The sequence below is a fragment of the Syngnathoides biaculeatus genome, chromosome 10, assembly GCF_019802595.1.
Source record: "Syngnathoides biaculeatus isolate LvHL_M chromosome 10, ASM1980259v1, whole genome shotgun sequence".
NCBI classification, from domain to species: Eukaryota; Metazoa; Chordata; class Actinopteri; order Syngnathiformes; family Syngnathidae; genus Syngnathoides; species Syngnathoides biaculeatus.
In genome coordinates, this window is record NC_084649.1 from 21,353,575 (window position 1) to 21,367,333 (window position 13,759).

The window sequence follows — 13,759 nt, forward strand, 5'->3', positions numbered from 1 at the left end:
CTTCGTACTTTTCAAAAAGAACCGGTTCGTCGTGAAAAATGGATTGCAACGTGTGCAAAGGACGAGAGCTTCCTGGGTTACAAATGACAATTAGGTGTGCATACAGCTACTTAAAAAAATAATAGTTGAGGGGGGGGGGGGGGGACGAAATCCTTTCAGAATGTAACAAAAGATCCGCGTCCATAAGTCAGAGGTGCTAAATATGTCCGTGTGCCCGTCGACGCCGTGTCCGCGCTTTGGCCGGGGTGGCTCATCTACGGCGCGCGGCTTTGGATCAGACGGGAGGCGGTTTGGCCGCATGCGATTTGACCGTGATCCGCGTATCGTCTAAATATGGCTCGAAACGACAGAGTAATATTCCCCCCGTCACTTCACTCGGTTGTGAAATGTTCTCTTCTTTGAAAAGAAAAGTGTACTCAAGCGGTCTCGTCTGTTCATACTAGTTTTACCTGCTGGAAGGTAGCTTGTTGTTCCTTCGTCTTCGAGCCGGCCGCCGGCCTTGTCGGCCGGGGTGGCTCATCGCGGCTGGGCCGCGGTGGCTCATCTCCGCCACGGAAGTGGATCGGACAGGGAGGCGGTTTGGCCGGTGCGTCATTGTTGCTCGCGGGTGGTGTTGTTTTTATCACCGCTGCACGAAGGTGGATCGGATGGGGAGCCGGTTTGGGTGCGGTGTCGTCGCTCGTGGGCGGCGTTGTTTTTACCATCGCCGCGCGGAGGTAGATCGGGCGGGGAGGTGCTTTGGCCGTGATCCGGATATCATCTAAATATGGCCCGAAATAATAGGGTAATATTGCCCCGGCAACTCCACTCGATTGTGAGTTGTTCTCTTCTCGGTAAAGAGCTTCCGTGTCAGAAGGGGCGTGTCCGTCTCCCACAGTTAGGGTGCACCGCGTGTTTTCATTGGCGAATGTCCGGGTGACGTCACGGACAGGAGACTCGGATGTCGAATGACACTTCCGCAACTTTGCGCATGGATGACGCGCTCGCCGCTCATCTTTATTTTTTCGTATAGGCATTGAAGTGAATAATGTTATATGTATTTTTCATTTCAATATCTATTTTAGAATGTTTATAGGGATGACACTTGGGCTTTAGATAAAGCAAAAACAAGAAAAGGGATCGAATGAAGGACTCAAACCCGAGGAGAACACGTAAACTCCCCACAGATCGGAAGCCCGGAACCTCCAAACTGATGTGCGAAGTTATTCAAAAGATAATTTTGTGTGCCCGTGTCCGTATGTATTCAAAAACAAAAAAAAAAAATGAAAGATATTCTTAATTGCGGGGGTGTAAATTGCGTAACAGCGCTGACGCAGTGCACCAGCGCTCTTTGCCGGGAGTCTTTGTGAACTAAACCGAGGCTTTGCCTAATTAATGGGCTTCGCCACTCGCGGAATTAATCGCTTCCCCGCCGAGATCGGGTCTAGGTCTCAGACTTTGACGGCGGCGAGGCTGATGCATTGTGGGAGGGCAAACAAGGGACGAGGGCTGTTGGAATGATTGAGACATGCAATCAGCCGCGCCGCAGGGAACGGAGAGGGCGGGCGGGGGGGCGGTCGCCTGCGGCCGCTCGGCTTAACGCGCCCCTCGCTTTAACCGGACCCCCGTCGGATAAATAGTCACTCTATAAATCTCCGTAGTTTAGCTTTGGGCCAATTAGAAGCTCCGATATCATTTGGGAAATATGATCACGTACGACATGCCTGCGTGCAAAAAAAATCGAGGGTTTTTATTTTTAATCGAGTTGTTACAGGAATCAAATGCTACTTTTGTGTTTTGTTTGTTTTGAGAAAAAAAGGCACATAAAAGTCCCATTTTTGAGAGAATAAATGTGGTCTTTTCCAGAATAAGAGTTATAAAAGACTGAGAAATGTATGATTTTCCTCCGCCGGTAAAGTTGGATTTTTATATTACAATATGACAAAGGATGACTTCATTATGGTACACCCTACAGTAGATGCTCTCATAATCTGACAGATTTTCACCATTTTTGCAAAGAACAGTTGGCACATTTTGTGATTTCCCTCATTGATATGCTGTGACCCAAAAAAGTGCTGCAATAACAACCAAATCGCTGCAAGAAAGACTTACTTTGTGCATGTGGAACGGGATATTCGCTTTTTTTGGGCTCCAGTTTCCATATTTCAGTTGATTTGTTGAGTTATGAGGTCACATTACAAGTGGAGAATATTTGGAAAGTTTGTATGTTGGTGTAATTATTTTTTACATCACAGAAATGTGCCATTTGAATTAGGGGTGTGTTGACTTTTTATATTCACTGTGTGTTTTCGGTATTGTAACAATTACAGCTATTTCTTTGTTGAACAACTAAAACTTTTTGTTGGTGTCGTTGTTGTTTTTTTTTTCTTGAGTTTTCTTCAAAATGGGCAACCTTTGTTTGTTGTTTTTTTTCTAACCGGCCCTGTTAGCGTGGCGCTAGCGTTAGCTTTAGTGCTAGCGCGGCCGTAAGGGGGTACTCAAGTGGAAAAGCTAAGAATGAGACCGGTAGAATGTGCCGAGGAAGTGACTTTTACCGGCCCTGTTCGCGTTGTGCTGTGTTACTGGAGAGTCTCAGTGATATTTTTATCAGTTTTATTTTAACCGGCCCTGTTACCGCGGCGCTAGTGTTGGTGTTAGCGCGGCGCTAGCGTTAGTGGTAGTGCGGCCGCAGGGAGGCATTCGAGCAGAAAAGGTAAGAATGTACCGAGGACGTGACTTTTACCGGCCCTGTTAGCATTGTGCTGTGTTACTGGCATGTCTCAGTGATATTTTTGCAAGTTTATTTTAACCGACCTTGTTAGCGCTTGTTTTAGCGCAGCGCGAGCATTAGCACTGCTGTTAGCGCCGCGCTAGCTCCAGGTTAGCGTTCTCTCTCTTTCTGTGGTCCGTCTTTCTTTGTAAATATCTCGTGTTTCAATGTGGGTTTAAATGTGGGCACTTGCGGCTTTTACACAGCTGTGGCGTACCAAATGGTATTTCCTTTACAAATGTACCGGGGGAGGCTTATAACCAGGTGCGTTCTGTAGGCCGGGAATTACGGCATGTTTAAACAGCGTGAGGATGTTGTTGAAAAACAATTCCGCACCTTTAGAAAAATACAGCTATTCTTGTAAGACGATGACTTTTTGTCCTGACAAAAGATTTCTTTTGTTTTTCCAAAGATGACTTTTTTTGGTGTTTTATTCATAACATTATACCTTTTTGTCTGTTGGGAAAAAAAATGAATGTATTATCATAACCTTTCCACATTTTTCTCAAAAAAACCCAACAACTTTTAATTGACATGATATTTAGGAGCACATGTTCAGGATGAGACTCCACAATCAGTTCTTTTAGAAAACCGAACCCCAGTGGTTCTAGTTCTAGGAATCGATTGCATGCCGCTCATCCTCATATGTCACAAATGAGCAATCATGTCATGCAAATACACTTAAGTGAATATTTATTTCACAAACTGTCCGAGACGCCAACACGACGACGGCGGCCTTGTTATTTTATCATCCTGTGCCTTATTTTCCAACTTAACTCGGCTTGACTGCGGCTTCCATTTTCTCCATTTACCAAACTGCAGTAATAGTCCAACAAATGATAAAACCAATTTGATGATTTGAAAACTTTATGAAACCGGAAAGCGATGACACCAGTTTGCTTTTGCTGATGCCTTTTAAGTGGTGTGTCTCCCTTTCAGTACTGTTTTGATTTTAAAATGTCTTATTTTAATAAGGATCCCTCGCATTGGCCCAGGTCCGTTTGGCCCGTCGGTGCCGTAAATCCTCGCTGCCTTGTGGTTTTGTGCCTCGGGAGCATCTGCCGCCTTTCCGGCTAGCAGGCTAGCTACTTAGCCCGCTGGCGACCCGGCCGGCTCTCGCCTTGCTTACGCGCTGTGCTGCATAAACTTTCTCCAATTAAGTCTGCCTCGGTCAGCCCCCCTCAAGTGGATCCTTGAGCAGAGTTTTTGTTAACCGAGACGGCCTCACAGTTCTGAGGACCGGGGTTCAAATCCCGGCCCCGCCTGTGTGGAGTTTGCGTGTTCTCCCCGTGCCTGCGTGGGTTTTCTCCCGGCACTCCGGTTTCCTCCCACATCCCAAAAACTGGATTGGACACTCTAAATTGCCCCCTAGGTGTGATTGCGAGTGGGGCTGTTTGTCTGTCTCTATGCGCCCTGCGATTGGCTGGCAACCAGTTCAGGGTGTGGGCCGCCTCCTGCCCGTTGACAGCTGAGATGGGCTCCAGCACTCCCCGCTACCCTCGTGAGGATAAGCGACAAAGAAAATGGATGGATGGATGTTGACCAACTTGTATGCAGAGGTCATGGTGGAGCTAATCGTGTCCATACGCACATTGGGGCCAAAAATCGTGGATTTTTTTTAAAAATACAACGCATTGTGGAGCAACTGGTTAGAGCGTTGGCCTCACAGTTCTGAGGACGTGGGTTCAAATCCCAGCCCCACCTGCCTGTGGGGAGTTTGCATGTTCTCCCCGTGCTTGCGTGGGTTTCCTCCGGGCACTCCGGTTTCCTCCCACATCCCCAAAACACGCAACATAAATTGGACACTCTAAATTGCCCGTAGGTGTGATTGTGAGTGCGACTTGTTTGCCTCCATGTGCTCTGCGATTGTCCGGCAACCAGTTCAGGGTGTACCCTCCCTCCTGCTCGTTGACAGCTCAGATAGGCTCCAGCACTCCCCGCGACCCTCATGAGGATAAGCGGAAATGGATGGATGTTAACCAACTTGTCTGCAGAGGTCATGGTGGAGCTAAATGTGTACCTACACACAATAGGGCCAAAAATTGAGGATTTTTTTAAGGTACAATGCGTAGTGGGGCAGTACGGTGGAGCAACTGGTTAGAGCATTGGCCTCACAGTCCTGAGGACCAGGGTTCAAATCCCTGCCCCTCCTGCCTGTGGGGAGTTTGCATGTGCCCTGCGATTGGCCGACAACCAGTTCAGGGTGTACCCCGCCTCCTGCCCGTTGATAGCCGGGATAGGCGTCAGCACCACCGCGACCCTTGTGAGGATAAGCGTCTTGGAAAATGAATGGATGGTCACAGTTGTAGCTTAGTTGTTCTTTGATTCGTTGTGATTTGAATGTGAAAATTCATATTTCGCTCACCGCTTCCTCCTTTGTGGGTCTATCATGTATCCTTTGGATCATTCAGTCTCATCCAAAGAGAATCGATTATGAATCGGCTTGATAAGCACTTCCGATAATGACACTGTAATTGCTAAATTCTCATCAATGCTCATCTTCAGGACGCTTGGTAGATTATGTTTACTGGCATTTGGACGATGAGGGGATCCTTGCAAAGATTTCTCCCCTCTAAGGAATCCCGGGAAGGAAAATGTTCGAGAACCTGCGATAACCTGCCCCGGTGCCGACGTCCACCAAACCCCCGACGCCGCGTTGCCTTCAAGGCTTTTCGTACCCCGCATTCAGATTGCCACGTTGCCACGGTGACCGCGCGGCTTCAAACAACATCAGTTTAACCCCCGATGTAACTTTTATCAGCGTGCTTTTGTGCCGTTGAAGCATATCCGCCCGACGGATCAACTCATTTTTCCACATTTACATTTTTTTTATTTTTTTTTAGCGGTAGAACAAAGCTTTCAGCGAGCCCGCGCTTTGAAGGATGTTTGCAGAGCCCTGAAATTAATCTGTCAAACGGCTGCGATTATCTCACCCCCACACCCCCCGTACGTATCACACCCCCCCCCTCGCCCTCCATCACGCCACGCTCAAACGTCGCAGATGTTTATGATGAGTAAACACTATCAAGGATTTAATTAACAGATTCTGCACTCGCATTGATCCATGCTGAAATATCAATTGTGCTGGTGTATTTAATTAGTCTATCTCTTTGGCCTTTTTATCACGGGGGGAGGGGTGCAGGAGGGGCGGGGGAGGCTGTCGGAAGCGGCACGGTCGGCAAATTAATTTCCACCGGCGTCCGCGGCGCCGGGGAGGCGCTCGCCCTCGTTAATATTCTGACACGGCGCTCGCTTTGCCGCCACATCCAGTTAGCGGCGAGGAGACGGCCGTCACGTTCCGCTCCGGCGCCCCGAACGCCTTCGGTGACTGAAACACTTCGGCGCGCGTTGTTGGCTTCTCGTACGGTTCACTGCGAACGGACGCGCGCGGCGCAACGTAGAGCGACGGTTCACTCGGATTGGGGTTCCGTCGCTTGGTACGTGGCGGCCGGGACTCCCAAGGCTGAGTGTAATGTTGAAATTGCGACGCTAACTCAAAGTATGCTTTCAAAGTGGTTTTCGTACATTTTTCCTGTAGACTAATAATTCTAATTCTGCACAGTGTATCAGCTGGTAAAGCGTTGGCCTCACAGTTCTGAGGTCCTGGGTTCAATCCCGGACCCGCCTGTGTGGAGTTGGCAACATTAATTGAACACTGTAAATTGCCCAGGTGCCCCGCGATTTGCTGGCAACCAGTTCAGGGTGTACCCCGCCTCCTGCCCGTTGACAGCTGGGATGGGCTCCGGCACTCCCTGTGACCCTCGTGAGGATAAGCGGCAAAGGAAATAGATGGATGGTATCTTGACCTGGATCGTCACGTTATTGTGTGACTAAAGTTAAAGTTGACTAATGTACTCGTACTGCATTGCGTTATTTGTAGATTTATATATATATATATATATATATATATATATACATATTTTTTTTTTTTTTTTGGGAGGGTGGGGGCACTCATCCCTTATTCGCTGAAAAAGAGGGGCCTCATCCTCACAACATTGCAAATGGTTCTAGAAGCATTAATACCCTCAACTGGACATCATCCATTGTCATGACATTCACAATTTGATGAAGAAAAATTAATGTAGGTTTTCCATCCATCCATTTTCTTCGCCGCTTATCCTCACGAGGGGCGCGGGGTACGCTGGAGGCAATCCCAGCTGTCAATGGGCTTGAGGCGGGGTACACCCTGACCTTGTCGCCAGCCAATCACAGGGCACATAGAGACAAACAGCCCCACTCACAATCACACCTATGGGCAATTTAGAGTGTTCAATTAATGTTGCATGTTTTTGGGATGTGGGAGGAAACCCCCGCAGGCCCGGGGGAGAACATGCAAACTCCACACAGGCGGGGCCGGGTTCGAACTCGGGTCCTCAGAACTCTGAGGCCAGCTGAGGTTTTTTACTGCCATAGTACACAATTTGACGTGCAAAATAAAAAAAAAAATTTCTTCTTTTCTGAAATAACCTCGAAAACGTTTTTTTTGTTTTTTTTTTGTCGTTGGAAGCCAGTGATATAGCAACATCATTTTCATATTGTCAGTTCGAGCTATGTTTCTTGAATCTATGGGGCACTTTATGTACGTTAAATCAGAATTAGAACCAGAATTTTCATCGTCATGCAATGAAATTGGGATCGAGGGACGCGTGCGACGGCTTACTGATGAGCTTTGTCGGTGGGGGTGTTGGGGGGGGGGGCGCTTGACTTTGATTACTTTCATGGACAAAATCCACATTAGGTTAATTGGGGCCATTTTGTTCAGTTAAGGGCAAAGTGTGGATATGCGTCCCCGAACGGAAACATGCTGATTTCCCGGTCAGCCGTCGAAAGGTTCGCCGCGTGCCCTTGCTCCACTCTTCCGTCTTTCACAATTTTTCTGTTCCATTTTCCGAGCTGCTTATCCTCACAATGAAATCATGCAGTCATTCAATTCTAATTGCATTGCACGCTTGTTATGGCTCACAAACACGTCCCCGTAATTACCGCCAGGAAGCTGACATTAAAGCCCGTTTATGGCAAATCTACGCGCATCGCGATGACGTGCGCGTTTGTGTCCGGGTGCGCCCGAAATCACACGTTGCGTTCATCACTGTAAAACAAATAAAGTCGCGCTCAGGTTGTCGAGCAGTCGCGCGCACGTCGTCCTTCGCGCTCTACGGTGTCAAGGCCCGCGAAATAAAAGGCCGTTTCATCTTTTTTTTTTTTTTTCTTTTTTGCCTTGAAAATGATGCACCGCAGTAGAATTACACAGAGGTGGCCTCTCTTCTTGATGAGGATTTCAAGAGTTGAAGCATGAAAAAAAAAAAAAAAATTAAAAAAGTCCTCCATTTTGTGTGTACGGGTGCGTGCGGACTCATTAATGTTGTTTACTGTTATTCATCATCATTATGAGGTTGGGAAGACTGAAGGTCAAGGCTAATTTGTGTTCGCTGCTACCCGCCTTTTTCTTCTTCTTTTGCTTTGTCTTCTTTTTCTTCTTCTTGTCTTGAGACTGCACACCAGGACTGATGGGGGCGCTGTGACGCAAAACAACAGCAACAAAAAAACCTGAAAAAAATATTTGACGAATGATAGCCAGGGGATGGGGGCTCTGTTGGGCGTACGATCCTTTTCGAGGGGTTGGGAGGAGTCTGGAATCCCGGAATAGACAAGAAACTCCTCCCGGAGTAGACAGACGGAGGGCCTGAACCCGACCCGGCAGATTTCCTCTCCTCGCTACCGGAAATCCAAAGATCTCAGTGTGCCGGTCCTGAAACGTCAGAAATGAATTCATTGACTGCTAGCCCGTTTCAAAGCAGAATTTCCCATATTGCCATATTGTTTTGTCCCCCCCCCCAAGATCTACAATGTAAGTAAACGCGGGTTTGAATATTTATGATTCAAAGCCGCTATACGATGAATATTCATTCCGTTTACTACAGATCGCTTGTTCTGGTCCTGATTTTGCTTGATGGATTATTTCTTTCATGTCGAATTCATTACAATTGAAGATTCTTTTTTCTTTTTGGATGTGGCCCTCGGAGGCAAAATTCTGGACACCTCCGGTTAAACCTACTTGTCGATTTCTTCTGCGTTTTCCAGGCGAGGAAAATTCACCCGGCTGGCTCTACGGCGAGCACGAGGGCAGGACGACGGCGCCGTTTTGGTGCCCGCTGCTGGCCTGCCACATGCCCGTTTTTGCTTCCAAGTCCCCCGGGAGAAAGGTAAGGGATTTCACCACGACTGCCACCTTGCAGTAACCATAACGAATACATCCACAACTCTTCGCCGTTATTAATGATTAGAATTACAATGCAAAATGCTCCTGCTTGATACTTTCACCGACTTGACGAGCTGTTTCTGTGCGATCGAAACACCACGCCTATTTTTCAAAGGCTCCGCTTCCCCCAAATCCACTTTTCAGGCAGCAAAACCAGCCAGCCTCTTTTTCCTCCTTGGCTTCTGCCAGTGTGAGAAATGGAAGCCTGTCGCCGTGTGAAAGTTGAAAATCAAGCTCTAAACACCGACATAAAAGCCGTATAAAATACCAGAGATAGTAAAAGGACAACACATACATTTTCGAGTTAAAATTATAAAATGAAACAAAAAAAAAAAAAAAACATCACACATTTTTTAAACGGTATTTTACATGACTTTGTCTTCTCGTTTAAATTGACTTGAAGCTTAGTACATGTTTGAGCTCGTCAAACTGTGACGTTAATGTAGCGCACCTCTCTTTGTGGCTTTTATAGTGATGGAGGTTCAATCCCGGACCCACCCGTCTGGAGTTTGTATGTTCTCCCCATGCCTACGTGGGTTTTCTCCGGGTACTCCGGTTTCCTCCTGCATCCCAAAAACATGCAACATTAATTGGACACTCTGAATTTCCCCTCGGTGTGATTGTGAGTGTTGCTGTTTGTCTCGATGTGCCCTGCGATTGGCTGGCGACCAGTTCAGGGCGTACCCCGCCTCCTGCCCGTTGACAGCTGGGACCCTTGTGAGGATAAGTGGCTAAGAAAATGAATGCTTGGATGAATGGAAAGTGATAGATGAAAAAAGTTACATGTTCACTTGCATTGTTGCCCCAGTTTTATCAAAGCATATTTCTTGAATCCAAATGAAATAATATTTGAAGGCCTCTCTGTCATACTAGTACTTCATGCACTCCGCATCTGAGTGTACTTGTGGAGTGCGAGTTTTTTTTTTTTTTTTTAATGAATTACATAAAAAAAGAACAAAGAAAAATCGAGAAAATGCAGCTTTTTAAATGCAAGTCCATCCCATCCATCCGTTTTCCAAGCCGCTTATCCTGACAAGGGCCACGGGTCTCCCGGAGCCTATCCCAGCTAACTATACACCGAACTGGTCAGCAGTCACGTCATTCAAGTCAAGTCTCATGTACGCAATACTCGAGTCTGTCAAGTGTCAGTGACGCAAGACACAAATCCTGGATTGGCAACTTGAATCCGAGTCGAGTCATGTGACCCGAGTCTGCCACCTCGAGTACACGCATACGTCAGACCACGAGCAAAGTGCGGTGGTTTTAGAAGTCTGCGGACGTGCTTTGAAATCAATTTCCCGGGGCCTGGAAATGATATTTCAGAACGCATTTTAAATCCGTCCGGTTATGCGTCTTACTGAGCTAGGAAGGTGAGAGTGGTCGAGTGGGGAACGGAATGAGGCACCGGGGGTCTTCAAATCACCTCGGTCACCTGAGAAGGATGTTATAAAGCGAGCTCGCAATTATCTTAACGGCCGTGGGACATCCGAGCGTAAATCAATGTTTCAGCATTCGATTAAGACTCGGCCCGCTCGCCTCGATAGTTTGGTGAGGCGGCGGCCGCGAGTCCGCTAGCTGAAGCCGAGGCGATTTCCCAGAAGGCCACGCCGGGGGCCCGTCCCCGCGAACGTACGACACACTTCACCGGAAGCGGCGGCGAGTCAATTAATAAATTCTAGCCGGCACTCGCGGGGTTCCGCTCGTCGTCTGCAGCGCCCCGCGCGAAGAAATGAAGCACCCGAGCGCATCGGCGAAAGGCGTAGCGGGAACTGATTTTCCGAGATGTGTCCAGCTCAACTCGCGTTGCTTTTGCTCACCGGTTGTTTGTGAAGATACGCGACGGCATTTCTTCTCCTCAAAAGGACTTTAAAAATCATCCGACTCAACAACACTTGGTGAAATTCTACTTCACAGCTCAAGGGGGCGCCCGGGAGCCTCATGAAGATACAGAAATGTCATACAGAAAATGAATGAATGGATGTCGGTGATCAGGAATACTTATATATATATATATATACAGCGCATTGTTTTTCCCTCTTTCTGGAATTAGCCTGTTTTGAAGGGCAGCCATGTTTCAATGGTGAACGTAGGTTTTGCTGCCATGGCAACTAGGAGCCAAGGTCAATGTGGCCGCATTGTTGAGCCTCACCTCTAAAAGGCAGTTGCGAATGGATCACAAAGACACAATGGAATGTATTTTTTTCCGTTTTGGAGCCGCGCTTCGCTACGCTGCTCGTCATCGTCATGACCTTGTCGATCAGCGTGCAGATCCGTGCACGTGACGCATGCAGCGGACACACTGCTTAAATATAAATGTAGCAATTTGAAGATTTCCTGACTTAACTAAACAGCTTAAATTTGGAGTGGATTGAATCGGTTGATAAACGTAGAAGAACATGTCAAAAAATAAAAATTTTAGAATTTTGCTGTGGAACGTCTGGAATTCTTAAAATAAAAATGAATAAATGAGAGGAGGATTCAGCAAATGTAAAAACAATTATGTAAAGCAAATTTATTTGTATAGCGCATTTCATACACGAGGTAACTCAATGTGCTTTACATGATTGAAGGCGTATGAAAACAAAGAGATAAAACATTTAAAACGGGATAAAAACAATAAAAATGACAAACAAAGTATAAAAAAAAAAGACAAAACTGCATTGAGTGCAAGTAAAATATGATCAAAAAGTGGATATATTATAAAAAGCATGAGTAAAAAGAAGAGTTTTCAACCTGGATTTCAAAACATTCACACTTGGGGCTGACCTCACCTCTGTTGGCAACTTCTTCCACTTGTGTGCAGCATAATCGCCAAATGCTGCTTCGCCATGTTTGCTTTGGACTCTGCGCTCCACTATTTGACCTGAGTCAGTCGATCTCAGAGCTCGGCTGGGTTTGTATTCCGTAAGCATTTCTTTCATGTATTCAGGACCTTAATCATTGAGTGATTTATAGACCAGTAGCAGAACTTTCAAATCTACTCTAAATCTGACCAGAAGCCAGTGCAAGGACTTTAGGATTGGAGTTCTATGCTGTGACCGCTTTGTTTTGCAGCATTCTGAATGAGCTGCAGCTGTTTTATACTCTTTTTGGGAGTTCAGGCAGAAGACCATTGCAATAGTCAAGTCGACTTGAGATAAAAGCATGGAGGAGCTTTTCCTGGTCTGCTTGCCACATACAAGACTCTCAATATGTTCTTCAGATGGTAGAAGGCAGTTTTTGTGATTGATTTGCTGTGATTGTTGGACGTCAGGTCAGAATCAATCAGAACACCAAGGTTTCAAACTTGGTCTTTGGTTTTTAAAGATTGAGAGTCCAGGTGTTTAATAACGGCAATTCTCTTTTCTTTATTGCCAAGAAAATTTATGTTTATGGGCTCCAAGATGTCCTGACAGAGCTGCACAGGTTGAAGTTGGAATGGTTTGAAAATGTTGAGAAATAAGGAAGCATAAGCTAAATGTCTAAAAATGTCACTTTTTTCATGGACGATGTGTGGAATTAAAAAAAAAACAACATCACCCACATGTCCTGATCGGGCTTCATATTAAGAAATTGCTGTGTTTTCAATTGGTTGAGAAATGTGGAAGGAATATAATGTCAAATTGGGGACAAGATATAGCATTGTTTGAAGGGACTCCTCTAAGTTTAGATACAACGTTGTGGCAAACGCACTCGAATGGGGATGGAGGGAGGGGTGGAAAGCGGGAGGGGGTGTGTGTCTGGAAGTTAGCGGTAGTATTACTTTCCCATTTTTGACTAAAGAGAAGGTGGCATTAAATGGAGTGACTCAAAGTCCTTCATGCAGAGCAGACGGTGATTAGGGGCTTAACTCAGCAGCAGCAGCAGCAGTCCCCCTCCCTCCACCTTCGAGCCCTTCTAACCCCGCCCACTTCCTCTTTACGTCTCCATCTTGGCCTCCGGGACGCACACACACACACACACACATATACCTCTTTCCTGTCTCAAAGTTTCGTCCGCATCCTGTTCTCTAGCGCCTCCTGGCAGTCTGACGCGCTTACAGAAGCAATGTTGTAATAGTTTGTGATTTTTTTCACTCGTTTTAGTTATTGTTTCTCTTTGATTTGTGATTTTCAAATTCAGCGAAGTTCAAAGTGTCTTCAGAGCTTGTTTGCTTGTTTCACTTGGGTTTCCTTTAGTTTTATCAGTTTTAGGTTTTATATTCTTTATCATTTGGGGTATTTGTTAGGGGTGAAATAAAAAAAAAAAAAAACAACAACAATGAGTATTGTGTTGAAAAACTCGTCAAAAGGTGTCTGTAGAGACAGTGGAACCTTGATAAAAGTGACCCCGGTATCACGAATATGGGATAAAGTGGACCCTCAGGACAGAACTGTGTGTCCAAAAATAGTTTCTATTTGTGATTTAAAATGCTGTTGACGAAGTTCAAGAATTGGCCGCTATTGTTTCCTGGCGATGTGGCGCAACCCAGGCAAAGAATCAGAGTGAAATATTTCTGGGTTACAGAAGTATATCTGTATCTGTATATCTGGTTATGACAAGATCCAGTTCTTATTTGGCGGCCATGTTGAATGTGGCGCATTTGATGTTGCAGTTGCGTCCTGATGATTTTATCTATTGTCAATTGTACGGAAAGCGCTGGCAGAGAAAAAGCGGCATGGTTGCAATGTTAATTCTCAAGAATACAAAAGTCCCCAGAGTCTGGAAAATACAATTTTGGGTCCAGTAATTTCTCTTTTTTTTGTGTGTGTGTGTGTGTGTGTGTGTGTCAG

At 46.2% G+C, this 13,759-nt stretch overlaps 1 protein-coding gene across 3 annotated transcripts in view; it reads left to right on the forward strand.

Moving 5' to 3' along the window:
- The window catches only part of arhgef10la (Rho guanine nucleotide exchange factor (GEF) 10-like a), a 157,120-nt gene that overhangs the window by 89,983 nt on the left and 53,378 nt on the right, over positions 1-13,759 (forward strand). For all 3 annotated transcript variants that reach the window (XM_061832610.1, XM_061832611.1, XM_061832612.1), the window contains one exon: positions 8,831-8,952. In XM_061832610.1, the coding sequence (XP_061688594.1) occupies positions 8,831-8,952 (122 nt within the window). The remainder of the gene's footprint in view (positions 1-8,830; positions 8,953-13,759) is intronic.